This window comes from Chelon labrosus, assembly GCF_963514085.1.
Source record: "Chelon labrosus genome assembly, chromosome: 13".
Lineage (NCBI taxonomy): Eukaryota > Metazoa > Chordata > Actinopteri > Mugiliformes > Mugilidae > Chelon > Chelon labrosus.
Genome location: NC_140346.1, coordinates 15,232,253 through 15,255,284, shown reverse-complemented (window position 1 = coordinate 15,255,284; position 23,032 = coordinate 15,232,253). Strand labels below are relative to the sequence as shown.

The window sequence follows — 23,032 nt, the reverse complement described above, 5'->3', positions numbered from 1 at the left end:
TTTTTTTTCATAAATAAAGAGTAAAAATGCGTTTCGCATACGTCGTCCTTTTACTGTATGTCGGTTACTAAATGTTTTGTTTAGACTGTTATTGATTCAGGGCGGCACAGTGGCGAGGTGGTTAGCACTGATGCCTCACAGCAAGAAGGTCACCGGTCCGAATCCATGGGCCGGCTGGCCTTTCTGTGTGGAGTTTGCATGTTCTCCCTGTGTCTGCGTGGGTTCTCTCCGGGTACTCCGGCTTCCTCCCACCATCCAAAGACATGCTCATTAGGTTAATTGGTGACTCTAAATTGGCCGTAGGTGTGCATGTGAGTGTGAATGTTTGTCTGTCTCTGTGTGTGGCCCTGTGATGGACTGGCGACCTGTCCAGGGTGTACCCCTGCTTCTTGCCCGATGACAGCTGGGATAGGCTCCAGCAGACCCCCGTGACCCTTAACAGGACTAAACGGGTATAGAAGATGAATGAATGAATGAATGAATGTTATTGATTCAGTCTTGGTTTCAGATGTTCAGATTCTGAAAAACGTCACACCTCTCCATGCACCAACAAGCCACATGTGGTATATTGTCATCGATCATGTCATCAAAGCTGACACAAAATGAATAATCTCTGTTGTGAGAATGAACCAACATTACAAAGGAGTCAAGTACCAGCATGTGTCTGCAGTGTGTGTATCTACTGTCCACTTAATTATGTGTATCAATGCAAGCAGTTATAAATAATCAGTACGCCTTGAACAGCTCAGTTTGTTCCCACAAACTCTCTCAGAGAGGAGTCATGTGACAGAGTAACCTTTCACAAATGACTGCTGAATTTCTGTGGAAGACACTCAGCCTCTTCCTCATTCAACACACGCCAAATCAAGACCTCGGTCAAACACTTTTACATTCAGGTTCCCAGATAGTTGAACTGCTCTTTCACGTCTCTTATGGACATAGTATGTGTGCTCAGTCCAGTTTGTGTGACTCGGCAGATATCTATTTAAACTGCCAGCTAAATTTATTCCCCATGTGCCTGAGCTCTAATTTTAAACAAGGTGCTAAATATACAGATAGTTTCCAAGCCAAAAGCAGAGATAGCTGCGTCATTGTGTCTGTCAGAGCAGAGTCAACCCCTGGAGAAGTTGGAGCGTGCAACGTTTGGAGGCGGAAACCTCGTTGATGCCGCCATCTGCTGGTCACTGTGGCAACCGAGGAGGAGGAGGAGGTGGAGGAGGAGGAGGAGGAGGAGGAGGAGGAGGAGGAGGAGGAGGAGGTCTCCATGGCGACATCAGATGGCCCGGTTGGATAATTTGGATGGGCAAGTAGGCCGAGTGGTCTTGATAAAGGCATCGTTGTAAAAGCGGGTCACAGGGAGGCAGACAGAGCTATTTAAAGCGTAATGAATGTAAAGCTGCAATGAATAAGGATGTGATCAGAACTCTGAGGTTGTTTTATGTCCTGTCATTACTAACTAACTATCTGTCTGGTTGCATTAGTTTTGTCTTTACTTTTTTCCCCCAGAAACCACTTTATAAATTTGGAAACAAAACACCAATCTGAGCCAAAGTGTCCCCTGTGTTTATTTTCAGAATTGACACCAGCGATCATAAAGTTGGCCGTATAAGATAAATGTTAGTAACGCCCTAAATATAATAATAATATCAGTCAATGTGAAGCCTGTCATGTCACAAAGTTATATTTCTTGGAATATCAAACTCAGATAAAATAACTAAACAAATATATTAATCTAATGCCAAATTTGAACCATTGAGACAACTCTGAGTCCTCCCACGGACATCCATAAGAAGAGATTTGCTTGTAACCAGATAATGGATTATTATACGCTTTGTTACAGTGTGTTATAAAGCATGTGTCCGATCTCTATGTCGTGCTTATAAATGCTAAATAGGTTACAGTTAAGAGCAGTCTCAATGTGAACGGAAGATTTGATGACTCAGATTCTTCAGCTGCTTTCCCACAACACATCCACAAGATGGAGCTCTGCTCAAAATCATAGTCTGCTCATGTCTGACCTTTAACATACTTCATTCAAGATCAGCAACCAAGATGATATCAGTCTAACTACAGGATGACATTTTTTACACATGTAATATGACTTTTGTATTGTTTTTATATAATAACAGTAGATTGAGTTAATCAATTTCTGATACGGCTGGATGTCCAAACAGCTGAGAGGTGGCTGAGTACACAGTGAAACACAGTTTGTTCACTTTGATTATGGCACTAAACTGGTGGAAACTGCATTAGGGATACTGTAAGGTGATTGTAAATATTTTACAACCTTATATTTGATCAAAGATTGACGGTCAAATATTAAATATTCTCGGAAACACAAAAGACTGCGCGGGTTTAAAAATAGTTCCTGAAATGCAGTGGTGTGTGAGGTCAGCAGGGGAATTACCTGGTCCAGCTTCCTCTCGAATGTTGAAGGTCATCAGAAAGTGTCTGCGCTAAAGCCAAGGACGAGCATGTCGCACACGAGTTACATTAAGGGCGTTGTGTGTCTCAAAGTGGATCGCTAATAAATCCAAGGACCACAGGACTCCATGACTACCGCCCCTTTGCCCTGACCTCAGTTGTAATGAAGTCTGACCTCAGTTGTAATGAAGTCTATTGAGCGCCTTGTGCTCTCACACCTTAAAGATGTAACAAATCCACTCCTGGATCTCATGCAGTTCGCCTACAGATCAAACAGATCTGTGGATGACGGTGTCCACCTGTCCCTCCACCTCATCCTCCAGCACCTGGACTCCCCCAGAACATGTGCCAGGATCCTGTTTGTGGATTTCAGCTCGGCCTTCAACACGGTTGTTCCGTCACTGCTGCAGGACAACCTCTCTCAGCTGACCATGCCTGACTCCACCTGCAGGTGAATCACAGACTTCCTGTCTGACAGGAGGCAGAAAGTGAAGCTGGGAAAACACATCTCTCCCGTACCATCAGCACGGGTTCCCGTCAAGGCTGTTCCTTTCACCACTGCTCTTCTCCCTGTACATGAACGGCTGCACCTCCAGTCACGAGTCTGTCAAGTTCCTAAAGTTTGCAGATGATACCACCCTCACCCTCGCCTACAGGCTGGAGATTGACCGCCTGGTGACTTGGTGTAGCCGTAACAACCTGGAGTTGAACGCTGCGTAGACAGTGGAGATGATCGTGGACTACAGAAAGAACACAGCCCCACCCCTCCCCATCATCCTGGGTGACTCTACAGTCAACACTGTGGAGACCCTCTGTTTCCTGCGCACCATCATCTCCCAGGACCTCAAACGGGAGCTGAACATCAGCGCCCTAATCAAAAAAGCACAGCAGAGGATGTACTTCCTGCAGCAGCTGAAGAAAACCTGCCAAAGACAATGATGGTGCACTTCTACACTGGCATCATTGAGTCCATCCTCACCAATTTTAAGGACAAGAGCAGACTGCAGCGTGTCATTCGCGCTGCAGAAAAGGTGATCGGCTGCAGTCTGAAGTCTCCCGACGAGCTGTACGCTTCCAGGACTCTGAAGCGTGCAGCTAAGATTGTGGCTGATCCCTCTCACCCTGGACACAGACTATTCAACAGACCCCCCTTCTGGCAGGTGGCTGCGATGAACAATGTCCGGGCCCCCCTTGAACGCATCAAACCCACCACCATCCCACTGTAAATGTTCCAAACATACTTTGCAATAACGTCTTTTCTGACTGTGATTCTCATTCTGAAATCAGTGATAAGCCTTTGGAAACTGAAATAAAGAGGAAAACCTTAGCAACAAAGCAGGGAAAGACCTTAATATTTGTCACTCTGCTTCACTATCTCTGGTGTTTTATTTAACTTGTGCACACATGTAAACACCAGGGAGACCAGAACTCCTCCACTATAAACATAGCTGGTGTACAGTATAACTCCTTTTAATGCATACAGAGAGGCATGGCCAACAGAGAGACACCAAAATGCTCTTATGCCTCACTTGCTGGTCGCCGTCCAAACCGAGTACAATTAGAATGTCAGCGACCCGAACCCGAACATCTGTTTTGTATTTTCGTTGGCCTGCTGGTCACGTTTACTTGTCTTGGCTCAGAAGGGGCTCTGATAACGCAACGATTTAAGCTAAAATATCTCTCAAGCATCCCTGTTATTTTCCGTGGAAGACAAGGAAAAGACTGATCTACTGCATGAGTGAAGGTAACATTTACGGAAAGTAATCCAGAAATCATTTGGGGAGGTGGTTCCCGTATGTGTTAGAGACATTCTCATAATGGATTTACTCTTTTCTCAGTTGTTTGAGAAACTCTCTTTGGAGACATAGTGGTCCTGAGTGATAATCTGTATAAAGCCCACAATATGTCAACAATACAAAAAGTCTTCAAGAGGAAAAAGCACATCATAGCTAGTTTAGCATTTTGGGAAATACGCTTAATTTTTTTTTTTGATTGATACCTCTCACATGTCTGTAAACCAGTCTGGAGACTGCTCTATAGTAACATAATTAGTTTTTCCATCGGTTTTAATGGTACCGATGGGAAAATGTTGCCTTCGAACAGTACAAGGCTGTTTCCCCATGTTTCCAGTCTTTATGCTACGCTAAGCTAACTGTGTCCTGACTGTGGCTTGCTATTTGGATTACACACACGTGAGAGGCATAAATCTTCTTATACTTGCTGTTCTATGTCATTAAAAAAAAATCTGAAAAGCAAAGTGTAAAAAACTTTTCCTGGCTTCCTGGGGGACTATTTCATGGCTGTAACCCAAACATTTCCTACATACTTTTTGTCACTGTGAGGCTGAGAAAAGCAGTGATGTGGAGACAAAAAACCGTGGAATGAAACTAATCTCAGTTTTGGGGTGACCGACGGGAGTGTCTGATACAGCTGATTGAAATATGACGCAAATAGACTTCCCCAAACGTTTACCACAAGGACACTGATCACAAGTTTGATTTCTAAACCACTAAATTCCAAGACCACGCTGATTGTGGTTTCGTAGAGCTCGTTGAACCCAGATGGAGCTGCAGAGTGGATGGTATTTTGTTCTCAAATGGAAAGCGATGACGGAATGAAGAGATGTTTCTTGGTGCTAACCAATAGCGTGTAGGTTTGATCTAAAAGGGAAGTGGGTGACTTGTCGCTGCTAGCTCTCTTTTTTTTTTCTTTGTTCTGCTTGTTCCTGGGGGAACATTTGGGTTTGGAAATACAGAAAAGGATTACCTCTTCAACCAGAGCCTGGAAAGACCACTAGCGAACCACTTTCGGCTACAAAGCGACGGCTGATGAGCAAATACCTTTACATGAGGACAGTATTCTCTTTTAAGGTAAAGATAACTGCAAAAGGGTGACTTTATAGGGTAAGAGTACATTAAGTAGACAGTCATAAAGTAAAACATCAGCAACCTGGCAGCAATATCTATCGCTAATGCACGTTATATGTGCCCCTGGGTATATTTGAACTGTGTTTGACAACAAAACCAGCAAATTACGCAGTTTCGCAATTTGAAATAATGCTCTCGTTCTCATTTACCAGGCCATTTAATTCAGGTGGTAATCCCACTGAGCGCTTGCTCTCAACTTGTTGTTACACTGCTGTTTTCTTTGTTGTTACACATATCAGTTTATGGGAGCAGTGCTGCTCTAAAAGCCCAATTTTACCACCATGTCTGGTTGCTTTCATGGTTAGTAATTCTCTAGGAAAAGTGCCTGACATCCTGAAAGCCCCGGTACTGTCATGTCTGAATAACAGTGTCCAGATCAATCAGTGTCCTCAGTGACCTCCTCCCCTGCTGCTCAGCGGAAAGTATTTTAAAGTCTCTGCCTCTGCTAACAGACAGAGTGCAGAAGGTCTCAAAGGATTGCTTTTATTTATACTTGTTATTACTGAAAGACTACAACCCAGTAAAAAGTGTGTATTTGAGAAATGATACTACATGTTTTTTTTCCCTAGCTGTCCCACTTCAGCAAATCCCTAAGTGAGCATGTGCATCAACTATGATTTAGCATAATCAAAGCAACGAGAATGTCAGGTACTTGGTTGATTAAATATCAGTCCCTTTAATTAAATCCTCCTCTGATCACTGAGGCAGACTATTGGGCCTGAATTGAACAAGCAAAGTGGGAAAGGGCAATTCAATTGTAATGGCTTAATTTTCTGGAGGCCAATAAAAGGCCTGCGTTTATTGCGAGGAAACCGTGCCTGCTTTTAGTCATAAATTTTAAATAAAAGGTTGTATGGAGCGCAGCCACCCCCTCCCCATTATTACACAGCACCCCTCTCAATTATTTTTTTCAGCATGTTCGGGCTACAGTCATTTTCAGAATCAAGGCAGCACAGATTTAGTTTCAATCAGAGGTTAATGTTTACTGTGATCATTTTAACATCAAGTCTTGAGCAAAATGTCTTGACAGGAGGACTATAAGAAAAAAGAAAACGTTAGAAAAGCAATCATTTGACACTTTCTGCACAAATTGCACTTAAACTAGTATAATTAACTGTGCTCTGTGTCATTGATGTGTTTGTATGACCGTTACGCAGAGAAAGGACGATAAGGGCGACAACGATCAGCATAAACTTTACTTGTCAACAGCACAGTAAGCATTAGGCACTGACATTTAATGTTTAAAAATGCTCTGTAAACTGCACCACAACGGATTAATACAAATAAATAACTGATGCAAACAAAACCAGTGAAACAGCATTTCGTACATGGTCACTAAAAACATGAATTTGCATTTTGCTTCTACAGGATTTCAGATCTATGCACTGAGAAGATGAATTCTAGTCTCCTGTTTTGAAAGGTTTCTGATTTTAACTCTGATAGTTCTTGGAGACAGAGAGAGTCAATTAAATGGATTAATTTAAGACTAAACCGATGTTGGTTCAGCCCCATCTGGACTGGAGGGAATAACAAACATCTGCTCCTTCCTCCGCTGCTGCAAAACTGACAATTACTTGATGATTTACAGCTAAACGCACACACATTATCAGTGTTTGGTGTGTTCCACTTACAGATCTGACAATGGCAGCGAAGGCAACACTGCCTACTGAACTTCACACCACTTTCATGGAAGCATCATCTGTTTTAATATTGTGGTCATGTACATGCGCAAGTCACTGTGCAGTAAACAGTGTGCATGAGGCAGTTCTTGTTTCATACGAGCGTGCACATGTTCCTGTGGCTAATGAGCATGTAGAAGAATACCCTCTATGTCACAGCTTGTTTGCATGTCTGTGTGTTTGTGCATGCGGGTATCTGTGTGTGCGTGTCTCTGTTTATGTGTGACGGCAAGGGCTCGTGTTGACACTGTGTCTGCGGGCACACATTTCGTGTGTGTCTGTGTGTACACTGCTGTGTTCCAGCTGTCTGAGTGGATGAGGCTCAGTGGGCGGATAAACACAGCGAATGTCACACAAACACACACACACTCTCTCCCGCTCTCTCTCTCTGCATGGAGCTGTGCTATAGCCGGGAGTGTCTGTGGGAACTGACTGACAGGGGGTTAGATAAGACAGACGTGGTCTTATCTCTAATATAGAACAAGATATATTCTTATACACATTGGTATTAGTTACCAATTGTGAAAGAATAACAAACTGAATGTTATTTTTCAGGACATATTACAGAGGAATATACAGTACAGGATGTACAGTATATACCCTGTCTGTCATCTTGGTTTCTATATGGAGCTTATTGTTCCACAAAAAGGGTGCACATGAACTCTACCTCCTGTGGTATTCCTGACTTCAAAATTGGACGTTTTCAGAAATGTGTAAGATGATTTTTTGGTGATTTAGTAAATCTGGTTATTTGTTCATATGGTGTTTTTCTTTGACAGTACGTCTGAAGAAAATGCTGACAGTGCCTGCAGCCATATGTCATTCCTTACATTACAGCATCTGCACTTTAGCTTCCCAAATCCTTAGCGTACTTGACTTCTAGATGGAGACAACTGCTGACCAGAAACGGTCTCACAGCTTACAGATGATATTATCACTTGAACGCCAGTCATTTCAGACATATCGCTGCATCGTAATTGACCTGGATCTGAACTGGGATCGCAAGAATAATACCATACGAACTGCCACCCACCTCTTGTGGTAATTGCAGTCAATTTCATGTGGAGTTGCTCAAGTGTTTAACAAAGTCTCCAGAAAAAGGAGGCTGTAGATTTGAGTTAAGTTAACGTATTGTAATTTTAGTTGTGCAGAGTTCTCATTGTGAAACTAGTCCCGTGGGAATAGGTCTTTTTCCAGGGGCAATGTGCAAGTGGATAACAAGGGTGTAAGATTCTACTTGCTCTTTTGTTGCAATGAAAAATGTCTTACGCTGCATTCAGACAGTATTTGTGAGCATGTGAATTAGACATGGGAAGTTTTAGTGGACACAAAATGTTGTTATACCACCACTGCCAGGCAGTTGTCTCCATCTGGAAGTCACATGGTGGCGAGCTAATGACATATTACAGAATTACCCAGGGACCTTCATTAATTTGCAATAATTGGAGAGGTCATCTGTGATCTTAATCCCGTGCAAATCGGCCATAAATCAAAGTCTGTACTGCTGTATGGGTGCATGGTCAAGATGTCGCTGCGTAGCATGCAGACCCATTCGCAGAAAAAAAAAACTCACAACCATCAGAAGAATGAAATCCCGAAGGATGATGATATCCAAGACATGCGCGGCAGCAGATTTTGATGTGTCGGATTTTATTTGGTGATGCATTAATGTGTTCATCACATCAGTAAAGGTGGAGCTGATTTAAATACTGCCAGGTAGTTTGTCATTCTCCCCCGGGATCAATACAGTCCCATCACATCATGTTTTATTATTAAAAATCAATCTTTATTATTGATCCGAATCTGCAAAGTAACTGGAGCTGTCAAAAAGTGTAGAGGTATAAAATGTCCTCTGACATGTAGTGGAGTGAAGCGGAGAGTAGCAGAGACATAACCAGGGATCATGTCAGTAAAGCTGAGTCAAACAAGAGCTTGCTTATCCTGTTTGAATACGCCACACAAAACACAGACGCAGGGGTGTAATTTCTAAATTACACTTTCTAAATGACATCCCAGGTAATACTAATCCTGTGCAAATAGGGCTAAAGACATACTTGTGCTAACACCCCTGTTCAAACTGGCAAAATCTGTCATAGGTTAGATAGAAAGGAGGATTGTGGAGAACTGTAGATGCACTTAAAGGTCTTCATAGGTTTAGGGAATTTATGGGTAGGCACCTCGGGGCCCCTTTCTCATTTTTTTCACACGACCCCAAACAATTGCTTGGTTTCCCTGTCCTGATAGTGCACCCTTTTTCACGACAGAAGAAGTACATGTATGCCTTTGCCTGGGGCTCTCCTGAAGCAAGGTACGCCACTGGCTGTGTTGACTGTGTTCACAATCGAAGTCCATGTGACTGCCCCCATCTTGTGACAGTCCCAGCCTCGTAAGTGGAATTGTTAAATAAGGTCTGAGTACTCTAGTTGTGACGCGTTTACTGATCAAAATTGAAAGAGGTGTTGAGTTAATGTGTCGCAGTGGTGTTCTCACGACTTACGTTACCATTTGAACACCGAGCATCTTGTGTACATGACTTTCCATGTCGAAACCACAAGCTCACAAGTTGATTTTGAAGGCAGCGTGCATCCCGGGACGTCTCTCCAGTGAGTCAACATGCACACTCCCAAACCCCGGACCTGGCTCATTTAAATAGAGGAGAAGGATCAATGTTAGTAATTACGCCTTTGTCAAAATAGCTGCCTTGAAAAAGTTCTGTTGTACTTTTAATATGACACATTCAATATGCGGAATATTTTGTTAAACAACAGAATAATTTATTTTGTTAATGCACAAAAATGAATCCAAATAACATGTGAAACATGAATCGAAAAAGACGTCTTTTTTTCTCCGTCTCAGTGTGAGTGAAACCAGAGGCATCATTACCTGCACATCCCGAGCAGCCAGGGAAAAGAAAATATGGAGCGCAGATTTTAAATGATGAGACAGGAAAACTCGCAAAATGCTTCCGGCCGTGCTGTGTAGTTCATTAAAATATCATAAAATCATGACACCGAGTTTCCTCTGCAAGCTCTCAGGTTATCGCCATAAGTTCTCCTACTTAGTTTGCATCACAGGACATTTCCCTACACAGAAGCAAACATTAAATTATCTTTAGCTCAAATTAATTAGAAATTTGTCTGGATATTTTTTATTTCTATGCCCAAATGATACAATACCTACTCCCCAATAAATTTGTAAAATAACGGTACGACAAGCATCAAGGTTTCAAATATCCCAAATGACAGGGTAGTTGTTGTTTGCAAACCAAGCAAATATGGTTAAAAAAACGTGGCAAACTGTGTAAATGTAAGGAGAAGGAACTGAATTAGTAAATGTACTGTGTGTGTGTTCAAAAAACTGTGAGAGCTGGCACTGAAAGGACTTACGCTGGTCTGTAGAAAAATATATAGACACTCATCTTAAGAGTTTAGTGTCAACTTTTCACCCACTAACCATAACAACTGCATGCAAGTCATTCTTTTTCTGTCTTAGTGGTTGATTGGTTTGAAAATAACACATAGCACTTTTCTAGTCATGGTGTAACACTTTCTAGCCGAGTGTGACTCCATCACATCCAAAACCCAAAACATATCAGAAAGCTCCAGTGTTGGTCGCTAATTGTGCCCTGTGGAGTTTTTGACTGAAAGTAGTGCTGGTAGAGTTGTATTACTGTGTTTGTACTGTGCAGCCACATGACGATATACATGCATAAACACGTGCATACAGGTGGCACAATACATTTATACCAATGCTATACCATTCCACTGAAGCACAGCTTGTTGTAATACATCGAAAAACACAGTAATGCATGAGTGAAATAAGAAACCTACTTTTTAGTAAACATGGACGTAAACGATGCAGGATTCCAAAAAAACTTTAAAAATCTTATTTGTTTCATGAGGAAGTGTATTCATCACTTTCATTAAATCTCAGGTGTGTTCTGGTGAATAAACTCCACAGGGTACATTTAACTTCCTATAAGCTCCCTCATCGTGTGTAGGACCTCTGCCAATTGTAAATGGCGTGGATATTATGGGAACACGCTGGCACACGTTTACATGTACTGACACTGCGGTTGCGGAAAACCCTTCCTCCTACAACTCCCCCCAGCCCCCGCCTCCTCGCTGCGAGCTGCTTTGATCTCTCCTCCGCATTGAAGAAGTCTGTGGTCGCCCTGAAGAATTCCAGCAGAGCTCTGTGGCTCCAGTTGGTCCCACAACTCTCCATCCCGCTGTTGGGTACGGCCGCAGAACCGACTGCACCCGGCGCACCGGCAGTGCTGCCCCCAGACTGGGTGGAGAAACCACAGTGACCTCCACGGTCAGTTAGGAGGAGGAAAAAATGAGGGTTTGTCTCAAAGAGTTCCAAGGGTATCGTGGATTGGGTGTCGCCGCGCACAGGGTCATCCTGAGCGCACACGCTCAGAACAGGAATAGCCACCTCATCCACATCTCGTAAGGGTTCGTTACGCTCCCAGTAAGCGTCCCAGGCACATGGACAGCTGCTGCTACTGATGGTCCCAGTTGGCGCTGGTGGTGTGGAGCCCGTGTGTCCAGTCTGACAGAACAGCGCCTCCTCAAGGCCACGCAAGGAACAGCTAGAAAACAGAGTGTCTGTGTGTATTGTGTCACCCAGCGCTGTCCTGTACCTGCGCCCACACACATGCACAAAACAGGACACACACACACACACACACACACACACACACACACACACACACACACATAAAGAGAGACAAATAAACAGTAAATCCATTTTGAAAAGCTGCATGGGTCTCATATTCTTTAATGGCCTTTATTTGAGAAACTTTACGTGGGTCACGATGTCTCTCAGAATCAATGACTTGGCAATGAACAGGCCACCTGTTGCTACAGTGGCTTGATTGTTTCCCTAATTATCTGTGCCCTTCCAAATAAATGGTTTCTGAGTACCTGCATCTGGTTGTCTTAACATTCCCGTTTTTACAGCGTCTCCCTTTTGGCTCACAGAAAATTCTTAATTTTTCTTGTTAAAGTGTGATTTGGCCTCATGAGGCAATTTTCTCTAACCATCTTCTGCAGTACTGAAGGGAAAGAGGTACATATTTATTTATTTCTGTCTTTCGATCTGCCTGTACTTACTTTAACTACTGTGGCATGTTTCCAAAAACAAAAGAGATTTACTTTATACATACAGTATGCTTATCTGCATCTAGAAATCTAATGTAGACCAATCAAAATGTAATCTTTGCAGGTTGCCAAGTGTATTTAAGTATTCCACTTCCATACAACATTATTTTTGTAGTTCTGGACATTTGTTCCTGTTAGTGAATACCTAAGTCAACTGTTGACATCTGGGAATGAGGTAATATCACTAAAAAGAAATCAGATGGGACAAGAAACATGAGCAGCCAGTTGATCAAGGTAATCTTTCTGGTTTACTTTGAACTCTTCATTGTGTTTGTGTATGGCAGGATTTTGGCTGACATTTCAGGTGCACTCAGTGTTTTGCCAACTGGCACAATGGCTGACATATTTACAACTTCTGTCTTATCCTCTGACCACTAACTCTTTATGCCTTTGCTGCAGTGATGAGCATTTTTTTTTTTTTAAACTATTTTCCCCATTGCTCTTACATCAGCTTATTGCATCATGCCAGAATGTTTTCCTCTGGTTATTCTCTTTCCATACCTGCTGAGACATATCTTCTGGTACAGCACCAATGCCCACTCCAGGGGCCGACACAGCCCATTCTCAAACCAGCTCTGGCAGCGGAACACGGGTGACAGGCAGACGGCCGCCGTCACGTAACTCGAAGACCCGCACTCCCCCAGGTAAGAGAGCAGAAGGCCCGATCCTGAGCTCTCGCTCACTGCATACAGTCGCCCTGCAGGCTGCCGGTAGCGAATGTAGCGCACGGCCTCGCGGAGATCTGCAGGGTCGCCGAACTGCTGCAGTTTGAGGGTGGTAAGAGGGGTGCCGTTGTGGCTGCGCCGGTTGAAAACCGCTGGAAGGTAGCCATGGGACAGTGCGGTTTCACACAGCTGCACAGAGAGGAAGTAGAAATCAATAAAAAAAAAACAATGGCCGTGTGTCTGAGAGAGTGGAAAAAATTAGGTCATAAAAAGGTTCATAGTTAATATAGTATAATATAGTTTGGCCATGCTATACTGAAATAAAGCAATCCTCTTGGTGTCTTTCTAAATAGGCCATGTGGTTGGGTTAGAGCGGTCTGTTCTCTTGGTGGTAAGCTAAACAATGCCTCCTTTTAGAACATTTTGTTCCAGTAAATGTCTTCACAGTTGTAATACCTAAACATTCATGGTACTACTTTTTATTGTATGGAAAAAGAAATGACCAGTTGCTGGGGTAAGTGAGAAAGCAATAAAACTAGGAGATTTAGTGTTGCTCCTATTTGCTCCGCGGTTTAACCATGTTTAAAGTGCACTACAGACACTACAGAATAGGTTTAACCGTCCACACCATGAACACCCTGTGAAAGAACACAGAAGACATTTTGTCAAACCATATCAATTGATACTGGGGTCTCATGCGCTTTTATCTATTTCTGATTACATCAAAACAGAATTGTCTCTTCTGGGTTGCAGTATGTGTTCTGTGTCGTTACAATGTAGCCTGAAAGATAAATGGAAAAGCACAGGCAACAAAGCATTCCTTGTTCTTGTTACCATCCAGTTCTCCTCTCACAAGTGTCTACTTGCTTGTTTTTGCAGGAACAGATACAAGAAAAGCTCATCTCGACTGTAGCAACATGTTATGATGAGCCAAGATGATGACGTCTGACCGTCAGTTTGATAATGCCCAAGGATTTTAGGCATTTCTCAGACCCTTCGTAAAGGCCCACAATATGCACAGTCCCCGCTGAGAATATATTCATGCATAGGCCCACAGACGGCTCAGCTTGCCCAGAAAAACTAAGCCTGCACTATGTGTCTGTCCTTCAACTGGACTGAGCTGAAAGGAGATTGGCAGAGGAGAGCTGAAAGTATGGAAACCTGTGATCTCATGTCTCTGGAAGGAAGAGTTCCCTTTCAGTCAGCTGCACTGAAATGAAAAAAAAAACGTCACTACTTACTACTCGCTACTGTATTATTGCTGAAATTCCATGAGAAGTTATGTATTTTCCTTATTTCATTGTTAAGTCAATTTAGTTTTACAAACAAAAATTGATTTCAGGCTTAATTCAGCACAATATAACATTTTACTACAGTTTAAATGTCATGTAAGGATAATGACAGATCCTTAATGTTTATGAACTACTGTGTGGAAAACAACACAACTGAATAGTAATGCAGAAGGTATCAGTGATAATGCTCTGTTGGTCACTGAAGAGCTTTTTCATCTTTGAAACTGGGCTTAATCACACTATAAGACGTCATATTTTTTGGCTTTTAGGGCTTTCAAGGAGCTGGCTCTCTACATCTAATAGCAGCTCTGCTGGTGTTTCTGTAAAAAAGAAAATGCTGGCTTTATGCTAGTGATGGCAAATAATGTAAGTAAAACGTAAAAAGAATTGTAAAACTCCCTCTTTCTCTCTCTCTCTCTCTCTCTCCCTCTCGCTATATATATATATATATATATATATATATATATGTGTGTAATTTAACTCTGGGAAAGCTGCCAGAAATGATAAGTAAATGAATAAATTACATTGGAAAGCTCTCACTGTAGCAAGAGAGTGCAAATGAGAGATTACTCCAGTCTAGTCTCTATCACTAGAATTAATTACCCATTACAGTTGCTGGAAAGATTTGTCTTGCTTCTTTTCAAGGTGATGGGGCACCTCACCTCATTTCAACACGCAATAAGAATCCACTCATATGTGGTGTGTCTGATTTGAAATCAGATACATTTACTTTTAAATCCGCAAACATCCCACTGGACTGCTGTGTTCAATATTTAGCAGCTGAGAAATACTGCGGAAGCAATTCTTTTTTCTTTTTTTGCCACTCTCAGGTCGTCAAGAGGATTTTCTCTGCCAGACACAGGACTAGAGAGTGTCAGGAAAGTGCTGTGCTAATACACGCCACGAGCCATCATTCATTTACTCATTCATTAGCCTCTTCAAATCGTTCCAGTGCCCTGCAAATGATTGTGATTCGAGAGGAGAGCACATGAGAGGAGGAAAGGAACATTTTCATCTGAGTGCGAATCACCTCAGAGTTCAGCTTAATTCCCACCAATATTGAGGCACGCGGTTAGATGCTTTACAGTTTCAAATGAGAGATGGGCCCGAGCGATGAGACCTGTGGCTGAGATTGAAGTGGGAGAAGCATGTGTGAAATCATTTTGTCCTGATTATGTGTGCGCGCTGAGGTATTAATCAGACTAGCATCAGATGGTGCAACCCACCAACGGTTACACAGGCACACTTAGTGACAGGGAGGAATTATATTCTTAAACAAATTTAGGTAGCAGTGTCGCCCCTGTAACTTCGTCGCCGCGCAATGACTCTTGATCAAATCAGATTTTGCTTTTGCAACCAAACTCCCTCAGAACAGAGCTCCATTCACAATTATAGATTTTCCTAATTCATAGGCTAACAAAAACTCTCTTTGTCTTGGATTAATTCGCATGCATTAAACCTGTACCGATACATGAACGCTGACAGTACGCATTTGGTTTTGTTTGGGATTCGTTGCAGACAGAGCCAAAAACAAAAGAGAAAAATAAATAATGAACCACAGTTTTCTTCCAGAGATGATAAACTGTCAGCGGAGTGACAAATTCCTTCTGGAGGGAGAGCACACACTGGGCAGCACCCTCTGACAGATACCGGTACATTAATACTGGAGGACTTCTAAAGAGCAACAATATCCCCTTCAGATCATACAGAATAATGCAAATTACTTCTGCGAGACCACCTTTAGTGTTAAAACGTCCGCAGTTTTCTCCATGTCCAGTCAAGTTATCAAATTAATAACAGTTTTTGAATAAAGTTCTACTCGTTTCAGGTCAATATCTTGCCCAAATAGTGATAATCTGAGAAGTAAGTGACTATAAGTGGAGTGATTTGATGTTTAAATGCGTCCTGCAACATGATGCCATGCCAGCTTTACGCAGCGGTCTCTGTTCATTTCCGTGCTCCGCTGATGAACTGAGCGAGACATCTGATGACTTTCAAACTCATGATTAAAATCTAGACTAAAAGTTTCTGCGCTCGTTATGTAATGAATCCCATGGCAGTGATCCTGTTACAGTTAATTGGTTGGCAGTTTTGCATAAATCCTAAATATAGCCGGCCGAACAGAGTGCTTCTTCTTTGCTCTCTTAGATTGCAAGCAGATAAACAGCAGAGACAGAAAACCCTGTGTTCTCTCCATCCATCCTACATGCAGCACTGCACAAGTGATGAGTTAAAAAAAAAAAAAAAAAAAGTGCCACAGTGTTGCGAAGCTTTACAGAGGCAAAGCGTCTACAAAGTGTTAAGCATCACAGGGAAAATTAGCTATGAATAATTCAAAATTAGACTACAGTAAAAATATTGAGAGTTGAAGTGCACTAATTCTTTTAACCAGCTCCCTTTCTACAAGAAGAAATTTGTTGCATTGGTCTTAAAACACAATACTGGGGGTTTCTGTCCAGTGACTATCTATTACTTACCTGTTGCATGAATCTCCCCTGAGTCATAGGCAGAAATGCTTTGAAATCCTTGTGTGTAGTTCAAAGTAGTATTCAAACTAGGACGAGGTTCTGTTCCTGGTGTGTGCAAATTTATGTGGAAATGTTCCACTGTATCCCTTGTGCCCAGTTCACACCCTCAACAGTTTTTGCAGCATAATTAGGAGCTGTACTTCCCACACTGCTCACCCAATATGTATGCAAACACCTTCAAGCTAAACCTCGAAATCAACTCATGGTTCTGTTTCACAACGGGCAGCCAACCCCCAAAAACACAGTGTCGACATTAAACTGTGAAATGTGGGGATAGAAAACGCAAATCCCATTTGCTTTTTTTCAGGTGAAAGAAAATGTTACGTGTCTTGTACTGCTGCTTATGCCTGATCAGGGATAACATTATGACCACCTTCCTAATATTGTGTAGGTCTCCGTTGTGCTTCAAAAAGAGTTGTGACTCATCAGAGAATGGACATGGACCTTCTGAGGGTGTCCTGTGGTGTCTGGCAACAGGATGTTGATAGTGGGGGGCTTTGGGTCCTATGGGTTGAGGGGAGGGGCCTCTGTGCATCATCCCACAGATACTTGATCAGTTTGGGATCTAATGAATTTGGAGGTCATGTCAACACCTTGTGCTGTTTTTCATGTTTTTTTTTTTTTGTTTTTTTTGTGGAGGAGTGTCATTGCTATGGGGTGGGGGTGCCTGGTCTGGTCTAGGTGGGTGCTACATGTCTAAGTAACATCCACAAGAATGCCAGTTCCAAAAGTTTCCCAGCAGAACATTGAATTGTCACAAGACGCTCAATGTTTTTCACTTCTCCTGTCAGTGGTCATAATGTTATGCCTGACATTTCCAAAGCTGAATGCTCCTGTTTTTTTCTGCTACTATTACATCCCCCACATATAAGCATGACTGTTAATGGTAACATTTTCCCACTTACACTGTGCGGGTGCTATTCCCTAAAGCTGCTCTCTTCAGCACTAAAGAGGAAATTAAATGATCTGAACAATGACTATTTAACTGTTGAAAGGTAAATTACCCATAATGGCCATGTTATGACAGCCACCACACGGAATAATTTAAAGGAATGAATGCACTCTGAATAAAACGTTGAACTCACTGTAACTAGGTCAGGGAATTATGGTAAAGCTGCTCACAAATCTATCTGCTCTGTCAGGAAAATGCGATGGGTGTTAATCATATGAGGAGAGGTGGCTGCAACGTCTGCTTCCAGAAATATTTATGGCTTCTGAACATATGGCTTCAAACAGGGAGTATTTTGCTCATTCCTACAAGTCCATACAAGCCTTTTATTTCAGACAAATAAACGCCTCTTTGAAGCTGAAGATGAAAATAGATTGATGAGGAGATATAATTCCTATGTCGAGTTTGACACTTTGGGTAAAATATGCTCCTTTGCTTTCTTGCCAAAGGCTACAAGATGGTTGATGCTCTTCGCGGCCCAAAAGCTGCTGCAGCACCTGGTCCGCTTAGCTTAACAAAAAAAACCAAAACAAAACCAGAATGATTTCACAGGTTGTGAAATCACGACCCCGTTTGAAGGCAGCAACTTTCTGCTGCCTTCAAACGGGGTCGTGTTTACCGTGTTCAAGAAAAGAGGCCCGCTCCCGTGGTATCCACCTTGTTAGTGGAAATTTTGCCACGTCATAACACACAAGCTCACAAGCTCTATCTGAAGACAGGTTATTTTATGACCTGGCAAATTAAGTTCCCCAAGGCTACGACGAGACTCCAAGATATCTCCGCTGCAGGCCAAACAGTAAATCCCAATGTGTCTCTTTTGCTTTTCATTCCTGCGTTACTGCCGGAGACAGAGATAAAAAAAAAAAATGCAGAAACAGAAAAAAGATGACAGAGTATCACAATGAGCCGATGACCCAAGTTCTTGCACAGACTGTACAATACTGTGAACTGGGTGTCTGTGGTGACACCCCGTTGCAAAAATCACAAGCCGTGCAGAGTTAATGACGTTTGTTCCATCACCCAGCACTCATCTGTCAGCCAGAAAGGGTAAGCGGGACTAATGCAACAGATTCACTCTTCCATTCACCTGTGTGTGAAGCAGCGTACTGTTTTTTTTTTTTTTTTTCTCCCCTCTGCTCGAGTGACAAGTAAACATTACTACGGCTGAACAAACACAGAAAAGGCTGATGACTATTATACTACTGTTGTGGAGGCTGTGCTCAGGTGCTAACCCGCCAAAAGACTGGTGAAGACACACACAGCCAGAAGCCACACTGTTTGGATCGATGGGAAGTGAGGTTCAAAAACACACCTGCAATTACTGCTTATCGCCACAGAGGTCGCCAAAGAGAATAAACTGGAGGCCCTTTGTCACTTTAATGAATGAATCCGGCATCTTTTGGGATGAACCCATTTCCAACTCTGACCTGAATATGAATATCCAATGTGTATATCATTATGTAAATGGGTATAGACAATGCCAGACACAGCAGGTTTTGTCTGGTTTTGCTGTTTTGAACAAGGCAGCATCCGGCAAATTTAAGATAAAAGTATGAATAATTAAAAGGGAGATGCCTCATTCATACATTTCTAAAATGGGCTTTGGTAAATAGAAGGAGACTGGGAGGACCACAATCCTGCAGATACAAAAGAAAAAGAATCTAAATTTCCCTTGCTGTTTCTGCCCTGTGTCACAGATACAGAAATGTGGATATGTGTATGCCCACGCACACACGAGCTCTTTTTATCTCCCTCTCTCGCGCACGCACTGTGACTGGTTTACGCGCAGTGAGTCTCACCAGTGACAGAAGAAATCTTAATTGGTGTATATCCCTTGTGGTGCCTCAGCTGCCAGCCCTCCCCAAGCGTAGCTGGCTGACAGCATCACGAGTCCTCTCCGCAGAAAGAGGCACAGATCGGTCTGAATGTTACTTTTCATCTCTCCACCATCAAAAGGTTTCATTCTATTTTTGTTTCACTTTGAGTACCTCTTCTCGTCTCGTCTCTCATCCTCTGCACTTTCTATGTTTTTATTCAGATCAACAGAACAAGAAGTTGTTCACTCCAGTTTAATGACACACTCATTTGGTTTTTGTTCGAGCAGCCTTGCAGAGTTGTTATTTCCGACATGGGTCTGAAAGTAAGACTGCGACGGATCTGCACACAGAGCTAGCGGTATGAAATGAAGCATGATGCCAGGCGCCCTGAATGGTGAAAGAGCAAATAGGCATTCAGGCAGAGCAAGAGCAGTGCGCTGCACTTCCCCGAGCTCCACAAGTCAAGCGATGCTTTGTAATCCCTCACTCAATTACCTCAATCAGTGTATTGAAAGAGCAGTTGAAAGACCTGTGCCGCTCGTGCATCTGCTCTTTTTTTTCTTTTTTACTGCTCCTCTCTTTTTTTGAGACCGAGCTGAGCTGACTGCCTTTTGTGCCCAAATGGCCTTGGTAAATTTGCACTGGCAACTCCGTGCGTCTCCTTTGGTTTACTGAAGCATTTTTCTTTAGACTGTAAGTAATACTTTGGGCAAATATAATGTTTTTTGTGCATGTGTTAAATCTATGTGTTACATGTTTTGAAAGGGATTTGATTCATCTCAGCTATGAAAACAGACGCATTAAATTTCACAAAGCATTGATCTGCTACTCTGTAATAAATAATAAAGACACGCAGCCTCTGTCATTTTCATCATGTTGACTCATCTTAAAACAAATTATAGTGAGTCTCCTGAGGGCACGCTGACCTTTGTTTGTGAAATGGATGTAAAAGCCTTTCTGTAAATATGTGTTCAGAACTGTACCTGTCTGCAGACAATACGGAAATTGCTATTGTCAGCATTTTATAGGTTATCAAGTCTGTGAGATATTAGAAATGTATCTATTTTGTAGTATAAAGAAGAAAATTGTTAAGCAGTGAGCTATCAACATTTTTTTTGTGTGTGTGTGGCTTTGCTCATTGACTTGTTGTTTAGTGTCTGCATGAATATGATTACCCTATTCGTTATTATGGTCATTTTGAAGTCTGTAACACAAGCCAAGAACGCAAGGATTACCTTTAACACATTTCTAGTGATCTTCCCAAAAGAGTTCGGGATGATGAGAAGAATCGGACTGGTTGAGTGACTTGAAGTCCTGCGTCGCTTCTGGTAGGATGGCACTGCCCAGTCCAGGGCCACCAGCCCATCGTCGCTGAGCTGCAGGTTGTCCCGCACAAACTGAACCGGGCTTTGGTACGGCCAGCACGCCTCGTACACGCTCTGGAGAAAGGCGCTGGCCCGCCACGTCCAGCCGACACACGGCGAGTAGTTACTGAAAGTCCTACAGTGTTTCAGGAGATAGTTGGCCAGCGCGGATGGTTTGCATATCAGAGCCACGGTGCGAGCTTTCTCGTCGCTTAAGGCATCCACACGGGTGGCCTGGGCACCGTCGCCCCCCTCGCGGTCTGAGACGCACCTCCCGGTTTTGTCTTTCGCTGTCTGCTGTGAAATTCCCAGTCCCCGAAGCAGAGCATCCGTCTGGCGGTCGGTACCGAAATATTTGGAGCCTGGCCAAATTAAGACCACCAGGGTCACAACGCACAAAGCCACAAGCCATCCCAGCATTGGCACGGTCGGGAGGGATCAAAATGGGCACAACAAGAACACTTTCCACACCTTATTCTGCAGCTGAAGTTGACACTTGTATATTTACATTATGGAAGCCAGTTCGTGGGCACATGGTCACTCTTACACGTTGCTGTTTTCGCCAAAATCGGTTCCTCAGCTCGTCAGTGAATCTTGGTGCTTCCCTGTGGTGCCAAAGCGCATACGTCCGCAGGCGCGAGGTCTCGGTTACGCATAGTTTGTTCCAGCTCCTTCCAGATCCGCCTTCTCGTTCTCCTTTCCGAGGTTACTTCATAATATACGACACGATTCTATTCACGTTTTGGCACGACTACTACAGTCACCACCAAGACTGCGCTCAGACGCTCGCCGGTGCTTCCACCCAACAGCTGGGAGCGCGAGAAATTGTCAGTGAGCGTAAGCAGCGCGCAGCTAATGTTGGAAACGCCTCCCATCATCCTGCCCACCTCCGAGTGAGCAGGTACTCAGAACACTTGATGATCTATGCTGTAGCCTTCCCGCTAAATTATTTCCAGTAACCCAGTGCAAGCAGGTGCACCGCTGTGCGACTTCCTCTCCAACACCCTCAGGGAAAGAATACGTGAAAAAATACATCTCGTTCCTGTTAAACTCACATACGCGCATGAGACAAGACAGACTGACTTGTTACTGGAAGTGCACTGCGCACGGTCATTACCAGATTTTAGTGAATTCCTTCTAAATGAATTTGGCAGCGTAAGCCCACTGTGACCTTGCACTTGAGAGAGAGAGGACAAAATTAATAAGGGATTTGTTTTTCATGCAAATACTGTAACCTGTCGAGCAGGCTACTGCCGTGGAACAACTTCAGTTTGCGCTCACAGCTTTTAACTTCTAGTTGAAGCAAAGGGTGAAAGTAGACCATGGTTCTGAAGACATGCAGATCCTGATGCTCAGTGGAGGGCTGCAGACATCCAGTTTCATTCAGATGTAATAACATCTATGTAATGCGATTACATCCCCTCTGCTATTTTAGCGCCCCTTCTCCTCATACCATGAAACTCAAACAGATAAAAATAGCAGTTTAAAAGGATTAGTCATCATTTTAGATTTGTAAAGACTAGGACCACACAGGCAGGGAAATCTGTCTAGCCTTGAGCACTCTAACATTTCTTTTTATCACAGTGATAAAGTTCAGTTTCTGTGGTGCAACAACTGGCTAAAGTCAAAGTCTAAGTCAGCTTTACTGTCAATTCTGACATGTGCAACACATACGCAGGATTTAAATTTGTGTCCTCAAAGTCTTACGGTGCAGCAACTTAAACACAAAATGGACAAATATGAGATTTAAAAAAAGAAGATTATATATATGTATATATATAAACAAAGCAGAATTAAAAACAAAGGTATATGACAATATACATACATTGGCTGGTGAAATGCTTGAGTCGGGCAGGTGCAAAAATGGATGAAATGAGACAATACATAATATACAGTATAAATGTCACAGATGAAGGCATGTAATGGACAGATAGCAGTCTGTGGGTTGGGGGTTGGGGGAGAATTTACATTATTCAAAGATCCACAGAACATTCAATTTGAATCTTACTGACACTCCTGTGATGTTGAGAGATTTCCTGGAAAGCAGCTGCTTTTCCATCTGTTTTCGAGGAACATGTTGTTTTGAGCACTCACTTAACCAACAGCAAAATAACAACATGCCGCGTCCTGAGCAGAAATCGATATAACGGTGTGGCACAGTGCGTGCAAGGCGGAGGAAATAAACCTAAACAGAAACTGACAAGACAGTAGATATCTCA

The 23,032-nt window shown here is 42.8% G+C and overlaps 1 protein-coding gene across 1 annotated transcript; it reads right to left on the bottom strand.

Moving 5' to 3' along the window:
* Positions 1–7,655: 7,655 nt before the first annotated feature.
* On the bottom strand, positions 7,656–21,603 carry abhd15a (abhydrolase domain containing 15a). The gene is made up of 3 exons (XM_084558717.1): positions 20,685–21,603; positions 12,700–13,052; positions 7,656–11,678 (listed from the first exon to the last, which is right to left on the bottom strand). The coding sequence occupies exons 1-3, from the start codon at positions 21,231–21,233 to the stop codon at positions 11,018–11,020; spliced, it is 1,563 nt and encodes a 520-aa protein (XP_084414843.1). The 5' UTR covers positions 21,234–21,603; the 3' UTR covers positions 7,656–11,017.
* Between the last annotated feature and the right edge of the window lie 1,429 nt (positions 21,604–23,032).